At 38.8% G+C, this 16,142-nt stretch overlaps 1 protein-coding gene across 1 annotated transcript in view; it reads right to left on the bottom strand.

Moving 5' to 3' along the window:
- LOC139730171 (tryptophan 5-hydroxylase 1-like) overlaps positions 1–1,502 on the bottom strand; it is a 28,816-nt gene extending 27,314 nt beyond the window's left edge. Inside the window, exons 1-2 of the mRNA XM_071641066.1 lie at positions 1,436–1,502; positions 18–124 (exon numbers count right to left, since the gene is read on the bottom strand). Of these exons, the coding sequence (XP_071497167.1) occupies positions 18–124; positions 1,436–1,502 (174 nt within the window). The remainder of the gene's footprint in view (positions 1–17; positions 125–1,435) is intronic.
- Positions 1,503–16,142: the final 14,640 nt, after the last annotated feature.

Raw genomic sequence — 16,142 nt, 5'->3', positions numbered from 1 at the left:
GTTTAAGCAATTCATACCGGATGGTCGGCATCGAGTTCAGCGCCATAAGTCAAAACTCTTTTAGCGGCATTGTCTAAATCGGCAATTTTTCTTGGAAAGACAGGCACTTTGATTTCCCCAACGTCTGCAGATATAAAAGAAGAAGAAGAAAAAAACAAAAACATGATGTATGAGTAAAGGGGAAACTCCACAGATATACCGTGTGGAACATATACATAGGAGATTTCGCACGAAAGGTGATGGATCGATAACATCAGTACTCGAGTTTGGATTTCGTCAATTTCGACATGGTTATACCTCACCTATTAAAAGATCAAATTTAACAGGTTAAAAAAAAAGAAAAGAGAGAGAGATAGAAAGAGAGAGAGAGAAGTAAATACAACATTTAAAAAGGTATTGGAAAAGGAAAGCAAGTGAAAATAAATACAATTAATTCTACTATTGTATATTGTGTAGCAAGCTATGGTGCAAATTGCTATAAACGCGTGATATCACGATATATAAATTCTTACATAGAAATGAGCATGGAAAGTTACGTAACTTCGTGATCATGAAACATGATCTCAAGAACAAAATCTGTCCAACTTTTATATAAGAAATGATAAACTTGTTTTTGTAAAGCATGAATTGAGGCAGACACTGTTTTATAGCAATATTCGGCTGAAAAATCTTAGCCTTGGGTATCTTTCGAACATTTGAAAGAAAAAGAAACAAACTAATAACATTGTGAAATCTCCAATTTCTAAATATTGGTTATTGAATGATTATGAATAGACGAACTAAGAACTAACTGCAATTTTTTCCATGTCCTTGCCTGTTTCTTCTTCTCAGTTAATTGGTCTTTTTGAAATAAATGGTTACGATTTAGTTGAATTCTTTCTTCTTCTGTTTTAATTGCTGGATGGTGTGAATAACATCTTAGTGTTAAATAGTTCCGTATTTTTTTTTTGTGAGCGTAAAATAAATGGTTGCGATTTAGTTTATTTTTTTTAACTGCTGGAATTCGTGAATAACATTCATAGTATGAAGAAGTCTTTTTTTTTTGGAGCGTTGAAAAAAAAAACTATAAGCGGGCGTCATTTTTTTTTTTTTTTTTTTTTTTTTGGTCAATACTTAATTTCACTTGCCTCGTCTTGGTCTAAATTCCCTTTTCGGGATCTTGCCGTTTGATGGAGATGTTTGCATTTTGGTCAAACATGAGATTTTAATTATCGTTGGAAATATCATGCATGCTCCGAACACTGGAGCTACATTATTAAGCTATGATATAACGCGTCGTACAGGAAATAAACATCGCATAACCAGTTACTAAAGTTTTGGTTTCCACTGCTTCAATTTCGATTTTACGGAGAAGAGCGCAATAAGTCTTCCGACTGTATTGTTTATTTTTATTATTTTTTTTAGCGTAGTTTCTGTTTTCGTCCCTCTGTCTTACCGTAACTGCCCCCTTCTGCCATCTTTATCCTGACGTTGTTTTCGGCGAACAGGTGCGCTTCTGCCATTTGCGCAAACGAGTATTCTTGGTGTCCTTTTCCACCTTCCACGTTGGTAAGGATTCTCTGTTACTTTCCTGCTGCGCTGATGTTCGTGACTGACTCTGCAGGACTCGCTTATCTCTTTCCTAGTATGATATCACACAGACCGTTTTCGCTGAGAGAGTATATGTATGTATATATATATATATATATATATATATATATATATATATATATATATATAGATATATGAGACGGGACAACAAGGAACTAAAGCATCGTGAAAACTGGGAAATACCAGTACATACAATTGTATCGAGACGTCGTCTTTCTTATGAGCAGTTATGTCAATGGTAAGCTTGAGTAGACTACATGGGCATGTTGTTGGGGGCGCGGGGGGGGGGGGGGGGGGGGTAACAAAGATAACCATGAAATTCATTGTTGCAAATTATTTTATCCAAAGTCTTAGAGAGTAAATGTGTGAACATATTATGTCCTTGGCAGACTGTCCTCGTCATCTCTAACGATTCTCGTGTTTCCCCTTTGTTTCGTTGAAGGGCAGACATAGTTGCTAGACAATGCGGGCACTGCCTAATGTAACTTACAGGAGGTCACTTAAAGAATATCGACAGATCTTTATTTAGTTCGTTCTCTTGATCGCTTGCTTGCCTCTGTGTATTTCTAGTTGTATGCATTTCAAGTAGTCCTTATATTTGGAGTAAAATTCAATTGTATCTTGTGTGTGTGTGTGTGTGTGTGTGTGTGTGTGTAAAGTTCATTATATTAAGCCCATTATTATGCTTTCGTTTCAATCCCAGCAAAATATTTTTCAATGAATAGTTATTCAAGTGAAAAAAAGAAAAAGAAAAAGATATTTATTGAAAATCCTTCATGACATTGCTAAAATGATAAGGAATAACAAGATGGGGGGGGGGCAAAGGTTAACTCTTCAAAAACAAATCTACATTTGTACGTGGAAATGATATACGAAAACTGTAACAAATACAAAAAGAGGGAAAAAGTGCGTAGGAAATGAAACAGTGGTCACGTTGAATGGAAACACATTCTCTTTTGCATATACTTTGAGGACCTACTATAAAGCTAGATTTCTTTATTAATCCGTTGAGAAAAAGAACATTATGTTATTGAAAGAGGCGTTAATTATTGTATCTTCTACAAGTGCCTTGTTTGAATGTACTTAAAGTAATACACAACTGAATAGTGATGTAAATCTAAGAGTGGAGCTCATGTTTAGTACATGCATGTAGCTTACACTGTGTATCTCTATTCTTGGCAGTTTTCTTTAACATTAAATTCATTACTGTTCGTTACTTATATCCGTGGTGTTCGCGTCCTATGCGGCATCTCTTATATATATAATTGGTGTTGTATTACATTGGTATCACATATTCAGATAGGGCCTCATCCACGTCAAGCTCTGCTTACGATGACGGTCCCCTGTATTGATTTATCCTTTGTTAATAGATACAGTATGCCTTAATATGTTATTTTGATACATAATTCTTCATTCAAATGTTGTTATGCAAATGATTTTTCTTTGTATTGATTTGTATGTATCTGTATCATTTTGTTTTCATTTGCAATTGTATTCGGAGAAAGAAAATGCAGAAATAAACCAAACAAACAAACAAACAAACTTTATCAAATGCAATTTGCTATGTTCCGAGCACAACAATATGTTGTACACTGTATTACGTTTTCCACCTCACCCCCGCCTCATGTTTTTTTTTTTTTTTTTTTTTGGTCGCTTTCACACCATATTGCTTGATGGTGAACGGTAGACACCTTTTTATCATTAGCTGGAAAGCAGATTAGATTGAATCAATCTCTCTGACAACTGGTAAAATGCTCATTACTGTTCAGTTGACGAAAATGGCATTTGTGCAATCCATTCTGAAAATCCCTGTAATGTATACATATATAAGACTATGAAATCTAGGTGATTATCATAGGACATAATTATGGTAGTAATTGCAGTGAATTGAAAAGTCCTGGACATTAAGACGTTTCATTTGTTAATTATAGGTTTTTTTACAAGTGAATAATACCCTACATAAACACACAAACAAATACACAAAGGGCAAACTGTCAGTTTCGTGAAAATGATATCTCTATGCGATGCAATATCGCCATCTCCCTGAAACTTGATGATATGAGCACTTTCTTGTTTGTTTGTTTGTTTGTTTGTTTGTTTTTTCACAGGGGACACGATATTTGAAACAGACCAATATCCTGCGGAAAGGAGACACAAATAGCGTGATGAGTCTGACCCCCCCCCCAAAAAAAAAAAAAAAAAATACTCGTACTTAAAAACACAAACCCAACACTTACTACTACTACTACAACAGCAGCAACAACAAGGATCCATTAAAAGGGTGGTTGATATGGTAACGGCATGAACACTTTTGCACAAATCATCAAAGTAGCATTTACCCAAATCTCAGGGTTTCTTTGCATCGGATGCTTTGTGTTCATTACTGCAGTTATCCAGCATCGGCAGATGCGATTGTTAAGTAAAGATTATTTCATTTCCAGATTCATCAAACGAAAAGTTATGATAAAAAAAAGAAACAGAACAAAAACAGCTAATTTTACATAGAATTGAAAGACATTTTCTGATTCCAATAGACTACTTCTGCAGCATTAATGACGTTTACAAGTTTATAAAACCCCCTTATTTCCATGCACCAAAAAGCGGAAATTGTTCTCTTTAGCGTCTATAGTCAATTTATGTAGTAATAAAATGTATGCAGTGTCTCCCTAAAGGTGACACGCAGGCCTATGTATATTGATATATATGAATATAACAATCTCCCACAAAATCATCAAAAAGTCGCCCCACGGGGAGTATTAGTTAGCACAAATTCTAAAAGAGCAGATGTTAAGCTTATAAGTCATTTGTTACTTTTGATTTCAGTGGACTTTCTTCATACAAAATCAAAATAATGCAAAGAAGCAGACACTTTGAAAACGTGTGTAGAGCTCACTGAGAAAAGAGGCTCTGAAGTTTAGGGTCATGCCATGCCGTGCACTGTGGCATTACTGGAACAAAAATATGGATGTGTATAACTCCACAACAACAACAACAACAAGAACAATAAAGGAATTATAAGATTAAGATGAAATCAAGAACGACTTATTAACACATCCTTTCAATGACTAACACAAATTTTCCAGGCGGTAGCATCTACCTTTCAAAGGAATGAGTGTAAAGTCAGGAGTGTGTCATATATTTTTAGAAATTGACAGCGGCCTCTGAGAAATAAACTTGAAAAAAAATCTTAAAACACTATATATATTTTTCATTTGTTTAATTCAAGGTTGGCAAGGCTGACCCGTTTCACCTATTTTGAGCCCTAACGTAAAATCAGGGCCTGTGATTTTCTGTTGCTTTTGTGATGTACGGTCACATACGACATACACGTATGTGACCCTGCATCACAGAACGAACAAAAAGTCGCCAGACATGGATTTTTAGTTAAGGGCAGATTCTGAAAGAGCAGATTCTAAGCTTTAAAATGATGTATAACTCAATTGAGATGGACTCCCCTAGCCTATCGAAATACTGGAAAGAAAGCACACACTCTGGAAAAATGTGAGCCGAGAAAAGAGGCTCTGAAGTACAGGGTCTATTCAAGCGCTTAATCTTTACCAGGCAGTGCTAGATGTGCCATGAAAGGGACAAAACACAGGATGTATCTACCGGAGCAACAACAATAAAGGGATTAAGCTGAAATTGAGCATGTCCTATCAACACATTCTGTCCATGATTAATGCCAACTTTCAAAGCAGTAGCGCTATCCTTTCAAAAGTTATTAGACTTGAAATTGAAGAGTGTGCTAGGTATTTCAAGAAATGAAAGAGGGCCTCTTAAACATACCTGATCATTCTACTCTCCCCCCAAAAAGGGTTGTATAAAAACTGCTGAAAACACACTTTCTCATTCATGTTATGATCCCAAATTAAAGCATGATGTAGAAGGATAGCTCTTTCAGAAAATATACAAAACTCAAGATTGACTCTGTTGACCCATTTCCCCTTTTTTGAGCCCTCACGTAAAATCAAGGGGTGCGACTTTTTGTTTGTTTTGTGGTGCACGGTCATATATATATATATATATATATATATATATATATATATATATGACTCTGCACCTCAAAACAAACAAAAAGTCGCCAGACATGAATTTTTAGTTAAGACCATATTCTGAAAGAGCAAACCTTAAGCTTTAAAATGATGTATAACTCAAATCAAATGGACTCTCCTAACCTATCTAAATATTGGAAAAAAAGCACAAACTCAGGAAAAGTGTGAACTGAGAAAAGAGGCTCTGAAATACAGTGTCTATTCAAGCGCTTAGTTTACCAAACAGTGCTGGCTGTGCGATGAATGGGACAAAAAACAGGAAGTAAATCACCAGAGTAACAACAATGAAGGGATTATCAGATTAAACTGAAATTAAGCATGCCTCATTAACACATTCTGTCCATAATTAATGCCAACTTTCAAAGCAGTAGCGCTATCCTTTCAAAAGTTATTAGAGTTGAAAGCGAAGAGTGTGGACAAGGTTTTTCAGAAATGAAAAAGGGATTCTAAAGACACACCTAATCACACTATTCTACCAAAAATGTTCGAGATAAACTGCTTAAAAACACACTTTCCTGCCCGTTTTATGATACCAATTTTTAGCATAATGTAAAAGAAGAGTCGTTCTTTTAGAAAATATGAAAAAGTCAAGTTCGGCTAGGTTGACCCATTTCACTTATTTTCAGTCCTCACGCAAAATCAGTGTCTGCGACTTTATGTTCGTTTTGAGGTGCACAGTCACATATATATATATATATATATATATATATATATATATACATATATGTATATATACGTGTTTTGAAGTTCGACACCAACTTTTTCGTTTTAATTTTTTGGTTTACTTATTTTTATTTTTTTTAGGGGGGAGGGTGGTGGCTACAAGGTATGATAAGTTACTTTTGAACCGGGTGCAGACACTGATTTTGCAAAATTCAAGTTTTGAAAAGCATAAACATGTTTTTCCATTGCTTTGATAATATCATTATTACATTTATCATAAATTAACACAGATGAAATTTCGTAACTATATAGGTGAGGGTTGACCGTGAAGAGAACGAGAAAAAATACATATACACGTAGTATTTCGGCTAATCAAGCTGAAATTCACAAACACACACACACACACACACACACACACAAATAACTGTGCTTTGCATCTCTAAACCTGTATACATGTATATAATATGAAGAGTTATTGTTTTGAACAACCGATAAGTCCATATTTGTCATATGGAGATATTTGCCATAAAATGTCAAGAAAAATAAAGAGAATAATAAGAAAATGTTTGCTTCTTTTGACCATAACTTCAAAAATGTACCTTTATATGTAGTGACCGATATCATTTAAAAGGTATTATTTTGTACTTTATGACAGAGACCGTACTTCATAATCTTCAAGAAATGGACTTATCGGTTTTTGCAAACAAACTCTTCATATATATGATATATATATATATATATATATATATATATATATATATATATATATTGTATATCACCTGCTACAACAAAATGATCTTTACGTCGCTGTCGGCTGACCCGAGAAAGTCGGGTTTGAAGTCAGATCATCAACATTGTTCAAAACGATCGGATTTCTGTGTTTGGCATGATTTTGTAGTGGAATGTACTATCCTCCATCATCTGCCAAAATTCCGAATCTAAATGATCAAAGAAAAGGCAAGAAAGTAGCGTTTGTCTGGGCCATGCTTTTCCGACTTTCAAGGGAACAGAAAAATGTGTCCGAAGTTTTGGATTTTAATAGCGCCGCAGCTAGACTCCCACTCTAGCAACGAGGGAGTGATCTTATTGGTCAGTGCGTGGCATCATTTTATTGATTAGTCCTGCGTACACCGCTGGCGCTAAGCTTGAATGAACATCGCTCGATTGCGGAGATATTGATGATTGGGGAGATATTGCTGATTTCCTAGACCAGCGAACTGCGTTTCGAGGACACAACCTTCTAAGTTACTTCCGCCGCAATCGTGATCAAAGGGAGGTAAGACAGTTTTCACCTCTTCACAATAGATTGTCGTAGCAACCTCCGCGATGTTCATTGAAGCTAAGCGCCAGCGGTCTACGCACGACCAATTAGATACCAGGATGCCACGCACTGACAGATAAGATCACTCCCTCATTACTAGGGGCGGAGTCTATCCGCGGCGCTAAATTCAAATCTTCGGACCTTCTGGTCCGTTGAAAGTCGAAGAATCATGGTCCAGAAAAAAAAAAAAAAACCCGCTAATTTCTTGCCATTCCTCTGATCATTGAATTTAGGGTCGAAAGTTCGGCAGATGATACACAAAACACTACTCTAAAATTTTATGCAAAGACAGAAATTGAATGATTTTGACCGATTTTGATGATCTGCCTTCAAACTCGATACTTTAGGCTCACACGTCAGCGACTTTCTGATCCTTCTTGTCGTGACAGGTCGGTCACTTATAATATGAACCATACATAATTAGTTTCTCTGTAGGAGTCCCAAACGTTTGCTGATTACCATGAGAACGAAACTTGTTCTTTCGTCATTGGCTGTGTTTATCAACTCCTTTTCTCGGTATAAACAGGTTATCCAAACAGCTTTCAAGGAATTTTTACGAGTTGATAAACGCAAAGCTGTTTTGAAAGCCCTTTAGGAAAGCCTTTTACCAAAGGGTGCATTTATCAACTCTCCTTTCTTGGCAGAAACAGGTTATCCAAACAGCTTTCAAGGAATTTTCACGAGTTAATAAACGCAAAGCTGTTTTGAAAGCCCTTTAGGAAAGCCTTTTCGAAAGCCCAGAATTTGTGACGATCCAAACAGGTTTCCTAAACAGGTTCTCAGAAACCTGTTTGTAAAAGCCTTTCGAAGTTGATAAACGCAAAGCTGTTTTGAAAGCCCTTTAGGTCGCCCTACTGCAGTTACGCAACCATGCGTTTCCGGTTTTTGAAAAGACGCGCGCAAGTGCACACGAGTACGTGTACACAGGTGTATACATACAGCTGTGTGTAATCAGGGAGGTGAGAGGAAATGGTGTAATGCACACATATGCTTGGAACAAGGAGGTGTTTCTCTCACCAACAAGGTTTGAGAAATAGAGTAACAACAGTCTCATTCCCTTTGATCCCATGTCTCATGCCGCCACTCAGAAATATTTGAAGTATGTGCTAAACTGGAGCTGCCTCACAGATAGGAAGACAATTGATTCATGTGGCATTGTATCATGACTCGTCACTCTCAAAGGAAGATTATGTCTTTATGATGGTAATTGCTTTTCTCCGTCCCTTCTTAGAAAACAAGCGGCACATTAATAGTACAGGCAGTCAGGGCTTTGGAAAGGGCTATCGAAAGGGCTTTGGAAAGGGCTATCGAAAGGGCTATGGAAAGGGCTATCGAAAGGGCTATCGAAAGTTGATAAACGCAACCGATGAAAACAAGCGGCACATTAATAGTACAGGGAGTGGACAGGTGTTGCGACACGGATTGTCGCCCCTACACGGATTGTCGCCTCCTGCTCGGGGCGACAATCCGCGATGGGCGTTGGCGGCACGGATTGTCGCCCCCTACACGGATTGTCGCCCGCCCTCGAAGCACATTTTGCTGGGTAATATCGTTCTGGACATAGTCATTGAAATACTAACACATAACTTACATGGCTACATCCATGCAAACATGCCATGTAAAAAGTCATGGTGTGTTTTTAGCTGCGCGTGGGGAGGGATACCAAGTAAGCTGTTGCTGGCATAAACATTGATATTGATTTTATCAGCAGCTTTGAATTTGATGAGTTTGTTTGGCAGATTTGTATATGAATTCGGAGTGGAGCTTGCGTGCGGGCGGATGCTGCTTTTCTGCATACGGTCCATTATGAATTATTTATCAACATTGGGAAATCGTTTCATCAGGAAGGATGTGGTATCGGTTCGGGTGTGCGTCGGTATGTGGGAAGGGGGTTACATTTCGTTATTGCAAAAGTTTGTTATTCTGAAGGCTCATTCGTCCGAAGGCTCATTCGTCCGAAGGGTCATTATTCCGAAGGTTCGTTATTCCGAATTTCATTTTTGGATCAACGAACCACTAGGTATAGGGAATTGTGTGTTTCGGATAAATGAAGCCTCGGAAAAAACGAAACTTCGGAATAACGAACCTTCGTGTGTATGTGTGTGTGTATGTGTGTGTGTGTGTATGTGTGTGTGTATGTATGTATTTGGGTCGTTGAATGTGGGTGTGGGATGATATAGGTTTTGTTTAATCAGGGGTTGGTGGGTTGGGGATTGGATTTGAAGAAGGATAGTTATAAATGGTATGACGGATGTTGGTAGGATTTAATATTTATGATAGATGTAGGCCCTAGATTTGTTTCGGTTTGGGAGGGGAGGGGGTGGTGGGGTTTTTTATGAGTGATTTCATTCTAGATTTGTGTAATATATTTGTGTGTGTTTTTTTATGTATATGCCCTTTTAGGTAAGAAGGTGTCACATGATCCAAACCAATATATTCAAGGAATATAGGTTTGGTAGGGCCCTATACATGTCAAAACTTTCTCGTGAAGGAATTATTAGTAGGGTTGGTCTATAATCGAGTTATCTATGTTGAAGTGAGATTATTTGTGGTATAAATTGACAAATGGATTTGCTTTTGTTTCGAATTGCCATTTGTAACTTTTTTTGTTCATGTTGCACCCAGAATGGGTCGATTTATGAATGATTTGAATGAAATCAATAAATATCAAGGAAAAAAGTGTTGAGTTGGTTTGTTTGCATTATGAGGTTTGTTTGAGTGTTTGTTGGTGTTTGTTTGTATTACGTATGTATTAGCGGTGTGCAATGGCAGTTTGTTTGTGCTAAAATCAAGTAACGATTGACAAATTTTTTACGGCGTGTGGAAATTATTCGCTCATGCATAAAGCATGCCAAACCTATTCTGGGACAAAGAATAGTGGTATGGACGTTCTAGTTTATAAGACTGATGGAAGAAAATGACTGCAGGGAAAAATGAACACAGACAAATAACATTTGGGGAGGGTACCTCCCTCGTATGTATTTTCTCTCGGTCTCTCTCTCGCCTAGCCCGCCTCACCGCTGATATTTGGTGGACACACCCATACTATTTTTAGATCAACGCTGGTGTGAATTCTTTAAACACGTGCTCATACACTCTGAAGGCATTTGTATTGCCACAGTAGCGCCACTATATTCCACATACACACGTAAACATACAGGCACACGTATACACACAGACAAACAAACCACTACCACTATGTAACCACCAGACATGCACAGTTTCTACATATTGTATTATTATACTCCAAACACACACCCAAACACACACACACACACATACGCATAACTTACCAGTCATACCCATCCCACCAAAGCTTAACACTGGAGGAACCACCCCGAGCCCGGGGCGACAATCCGTGTCGCAACAAATTTTTTGCCAACACGGATTGTCGCCTTCGAGGTCAAAAACTGGGAACTGCACAAGCGTCACGGATTGTCGCCAGGCGACAATCCGTGTAGGGGGCGACAATCCGTGTAGGGGCGACAATCCGTGTCGCAACAGACAGGGCTTTCGAAAGGGCTATCGAAAGGGCTATCGAAAGGGCTTTCGAAAGTCGTTTAAACTGGGGAAAGTTGATAAACGCAGCCATTGTTTGCTGAAATGTGTTTTATTCGATATACTAACAACTGCAATACCGGTACAACAGTGGACTGTAAATGAAAGCATAACATCATGCAATGAAGAGAGAGCGAGAGAGAGAGAGAGAGAGAGAGAAAGAAAGAAAGAGAGAGAGAGAAAGAAAGAAAGAGAGAGAGAGAGAGAAAGAGAGAACAAAACACGCACTCCTGTAGTCGAGGAAGTAATCTCATTTGAGATAATGGCAATGTCATGAAACTGTCATTTTTGGGGGTAAATAGTATCCTGTCGCTGAACGTTCACAAAGAATCTAGTCACTTAATTTTCTGAAATCATAAGAACAAGTTATTGTAATATTACGTACGCAAAGTGAGGAATAACATGTAATTAGTACCTACTTTATATTTTATTTCTAAAAAGAAATAACAAAGCAAGACATACACTGAAAATAGCTAAACTTCTTCAATCATATAGAAATTACTAGATTAGCATTATGTAACATCACCGAAAATACACTGAACTGAATTAAGTCCTAAACGTTTGAACATTTTTTTTTAACAACACAGTGTTTACAATATTGGTTTCCAGGTAAACTTCATGATTTTGTCATTCTTGTTCTTATTCTGAGCTTTAATTTTAGGAATGTTTTACTCTCGAAGCACAGAATCAGCTATCAAATTAAAAAATCGGTCATTGAAATTCACTATCCAAGCAATCAGCATTGGTCTTTTGCGTCATTCAGATCTAAACATGCATTTCAGCAATAATGCTTTTACATTCAATCCAATTCAATGCTAATGATTCAGATTTCGGATGTATCTTTGATTACATGTTTCACGAGCTAAATTCATCTATTGTGCACACTCTAAAATTCTGTAACTCTATCCAATTACAACAACAACAACAACAACCAAAACAAAATATACGTGGTCATAATGGATGGTGTCTTATGATATATTGACAAAACGATGTGATAACATTATTTTCTGTGCATTAGTTGCCCTCCAAGCCGTGTTGTAGTATACAAATATCGACTGCTGCAGAGGGAGACGGTAAAACTATTTGCACCGAGGTGATGTCTCAACAGTGCTATGTCCCGAGACGAAGTCGAGGGACATGGCACTGTTGAGACATCACCGAGGTCAAATAGTTTTACCATGGCCCGAAAGAAAGCAGTCGATATTTGTTTTATATCCCTCTCGAGCATTTTACTGGAGTAATGACGGTTCCCTTTTGGAAAACTGTGCAGGTTTCGTGAACGATAAATCTAACGTTAGGCCGTAGCAGTGCAGCAGCAGTGCGTGCGGCGCGTAGCGAACGACACCGCTGCGCTGTTGTTGATTCCTACACAGAGCTACACTACAGCGTGCAAAACTCCGAAAGATCGAGGAGGTCAAGGACTACGTTAGAAGTAGGCCTATCCGGCTTCGTTACCCAGATCATCTTCAAAATTGGTTTTAGTTTATTCCTAATTCGTACCTGATATGGTGTCCTCCTGCGATCATTCTTCCGTTACTTGAAGCAGTCACTTTGCCAACAATGAGCTGAATGCATTGATCACACGTCCACTTAAACGTTACACACCCACGCCATCGCACCATGATCCACAGATTTCTGTAATGCTGTCGCACACCGCGCGCTAGCGGAGCGCTCCGCGCTCTCTTAGCGCTAGCTAGCTAGCTAGCTACAAGCCACAGGACTGTCGCTCAAAAGTATCGCTACTACGCGCAATGCGTACATTCTTAAGTGAGAAATGTAGATATCGATCACACGATCACGATTGGGTGCAAATCGTGGATTCCCAAAAGTACTATATCACGCTGGCTAGTAACCAATTGTACCGCATCCAGCTGCTCGTAGCTAGCTAGTAAAACTACACCATGTTCGTGCTCTGTACAATCCTATGGCAAGAAGCTTTACATGAGGGATATAATACATATTATATCCCTCATGTAAAGCTTCTTGCCATAGGATTGTACAGCAGCACAAACATGGTGTAGTTTTACTAGCTAGCTACGTGTAGCTGTATGCGGTGCAATTGGTTACTAGCCAGCGGGATATAGTACTTTTGGGAATCCACGATTTGCACCCAATCGTGGTCGTGTGATCGATATCTACATTTCTCACTTAAGAATGTACGTAGTGCGCGTAGTAGCGATACTTTTGAGCGACAGTCATGTGGCTTGTAGCTAGCTAGCGCTAAGAGAGCGCGGAGCGCGCGGTGTGCGACAGCATTACAGAAATCTGTGGTGCGATGGCGTGGGTGTGTAACGTTAGTGGACGTGTGATCAATGCATTCAGCTCAGTTGACAAAGTGACTGCTTATCAAGTAACGGAAGAATGATCGCAAGAGGACACCATATCAGGTACGAATTAGGAATAAACTAAAACCGATTTTGAAGATGATCTGGGTAACGAAGCCGCTTTAGGCCTACTAATGTAGTCCTGGACCTCCTCGATCTTTCGGAGTTTTGCACGCTGTAGTGTAGCTCGTGTGTAGGAATCAACAACAGCGCAGCGGTGTCGTTCGCTACGCGCTGCACGCACTGCTGCTGCACTGCTACGGCCTAACGTTAGATATATCGTTCACGAAACCTGCACACTTTTCCAAAAGGGAACCGTCATTACTCTAGTAAAATGCTCGAGAGGGATATAAAACAAATATCCACTGCTTTCTTTCGGGCCATGGTAAAACTATTTGACCTCGGTGATGTCTCAACAGTGCCATGTCCCTCGACTTCGTCTCGGGACATAGCACTGTTGAGACATCACCTCGGTGCAAATAGTTTTACCATCTCCCTCTGCAGCAGTCGATATTTGTATAATATACGTCGGCACCAATGAACTCTACTGTGGAACGAACATAGCCTGCAGTACATTGAAGCTGGCGTTCGCTGTTTTTAATCTATTAAAGCGAGCGTACAGACCACACTCACTAACTGCTTGACTGGTGTACACAAAAGCATACAATCACACGCAGCGCACCTGCGTGCATTCGTTATTTTTTCGAAAATACATGGAAAGGGAGAAAATAGTGGGAATGGGAGTTTTAAAATGGCCGCTGGCTGCTTTTAATAACACCAATTGCGCGCCTAGATATCGAGCTCAATAGCCTATCAACGTGTCTTGCGCGCAGCGTCGTTCCATAGTAGAGCGCAGATGTCGTAACAGCGTCAGGTTCGTAGATCATTAAGATCTGTCATTATGTTCACGACCAGGTCCGCGCATGTCATCTCTTTTCGAAATGGCAATGGCCTGCCACTTGTCTTCGCCCGGTAGGGGCACTTGGTAGGAGGTGCTAGATTCTGCGTAGTTTCGCATCACTCGGAGAATCACCTTGCCAGCGTCATAGCCAATAGCGTAGAGTGTTTCATGGGATACGGCGAAGTCTACTATTCCTTTCGACGGGAATAGATAGTCCAGCTGTTCAATCTCATCAGTGTTGAAACCAGAATTTGTCAATGTGGATAGATTCGGGTACAAGAACATATTGCCGAGCGTGTTGTAAAGAAGATGACGTCCTGCAAATTTGACAGAGATACAATACTAGACTTGCCATGTTTCAGGAATAATTTCCTTGAATACCTCTCCTAACTCCCGGCACATGTATACCTATCAAAACCTCATTAATCCCTGTAATTATAATCAAGAAAACCGTAGAAAAGGATACCTATGAAATATACACATACACTCACAAGAGAAACATCATTTTTCACTCTGGTCAAACAAGTACAACTACACACAACAATTACATATGTGTTATATTCTTACATTATACATTATTCTCTAAGCTTAATTCCTCGTAACGCTACTTTTAATCAAGGAAGACGTAGCTATAGTCCATATGGTTTGGTGTAAAACCCAGAAGGCAGTTTAATTCTTCCCATTAGATAAGTTATAAAGTGCTATTTATAAGGTTGTAGACGTTGCAAGCCAGACTGAGGTCACCTTGCATGGAAAGATAAAACAGCATAATAGTTATACATTTTTCTTCGAAACTTTACCTCCACTTCCAATATGTAGTCCGTAGAAAGAATAGTCCACAAGGCCATATAAGAAACTATTTTTGGAGGTACTGAGGCCTGTGATTCTTTTGCGGTAGATTGCTCCTCCGTCTGTCCAATACAGGTACCTGCATTCACAGGGGAATATAAGGACTACATCATGTTTGTCATAACTCATTCCATTACCTCCATCCAAAAAAAAAAAAAAACACACACGTAAACTTCTATATAGATGCATGCCACTCGAGTAGACGGGGGGGGGGGGGGGGGGGATGGGTAGAATTTCTCTCCGAAAGGTTTTGAATAACTGTTCCGGACGTGGATGTCAGTCCAAACTTGTCAAAGTAAAAGTTATTCCTGATGAAAATACAGTCGTTCATTATAAGAAAAAACAGAAATGAAATTGCTTTTTTTTCCAGTTTCTGAATGTCGTTAAGCACGTTATTTTTTTTTCCAAAAATACCCAACGGTGTTCATAGGCTATGAATATAATTATATGCCAGATGGCCTATCACAACGTCGTAGCCAAGTATGAACACCACGAAGGTCCGACAAAATGATTTCTTCCCAATAAATATTGATTGCAATTTACCCATCTTTATCATTTGCTTCCATGCACATCACGTCGTGTCTCACAATGGCGAACTCTCCCAGTGCCGTCATATTCTCCAGAGATACCGAAGTGATTGGGGTCATCTTGCCCCCAAAGAAGCTAAAGATGATTCGATTCTTCTCGGACAAGGCAAGCAGGCGACTGTGCCCTTCTGGTAGTAGAATATTAAAGTATATACTAGGAGAGGAATCCTTTCAAACATTTTATTCAAATCATGAAACATATTTAATTACTTCAGGCTGAAAAAAAAATTCACGCACATAAACATACGGTAGCGTTTATATTGATTTCGAAAATTGTTCTCAATTTTGTTCTCAAGT

This window comes from Diadema antillarum, unplaced genomic scaffold (genome assembly GCF_040938485.1).
Source record: "Diadema antillarum isolate AM-2024a unplaced genomic scaffold, OU_Dant_1.0 seq00000297_RagTag, whole genome shotgun sequence".
Taxonomy (NCBI): Eukaryota; Metazoa; Echinodermata; class Echinoidea; order Diadematoida; family Diadematidae; genus Diadema; species Diadema antillarum.
This window is presented reverse-complemented; position numbering and strand designations above follow the sequence as displayed.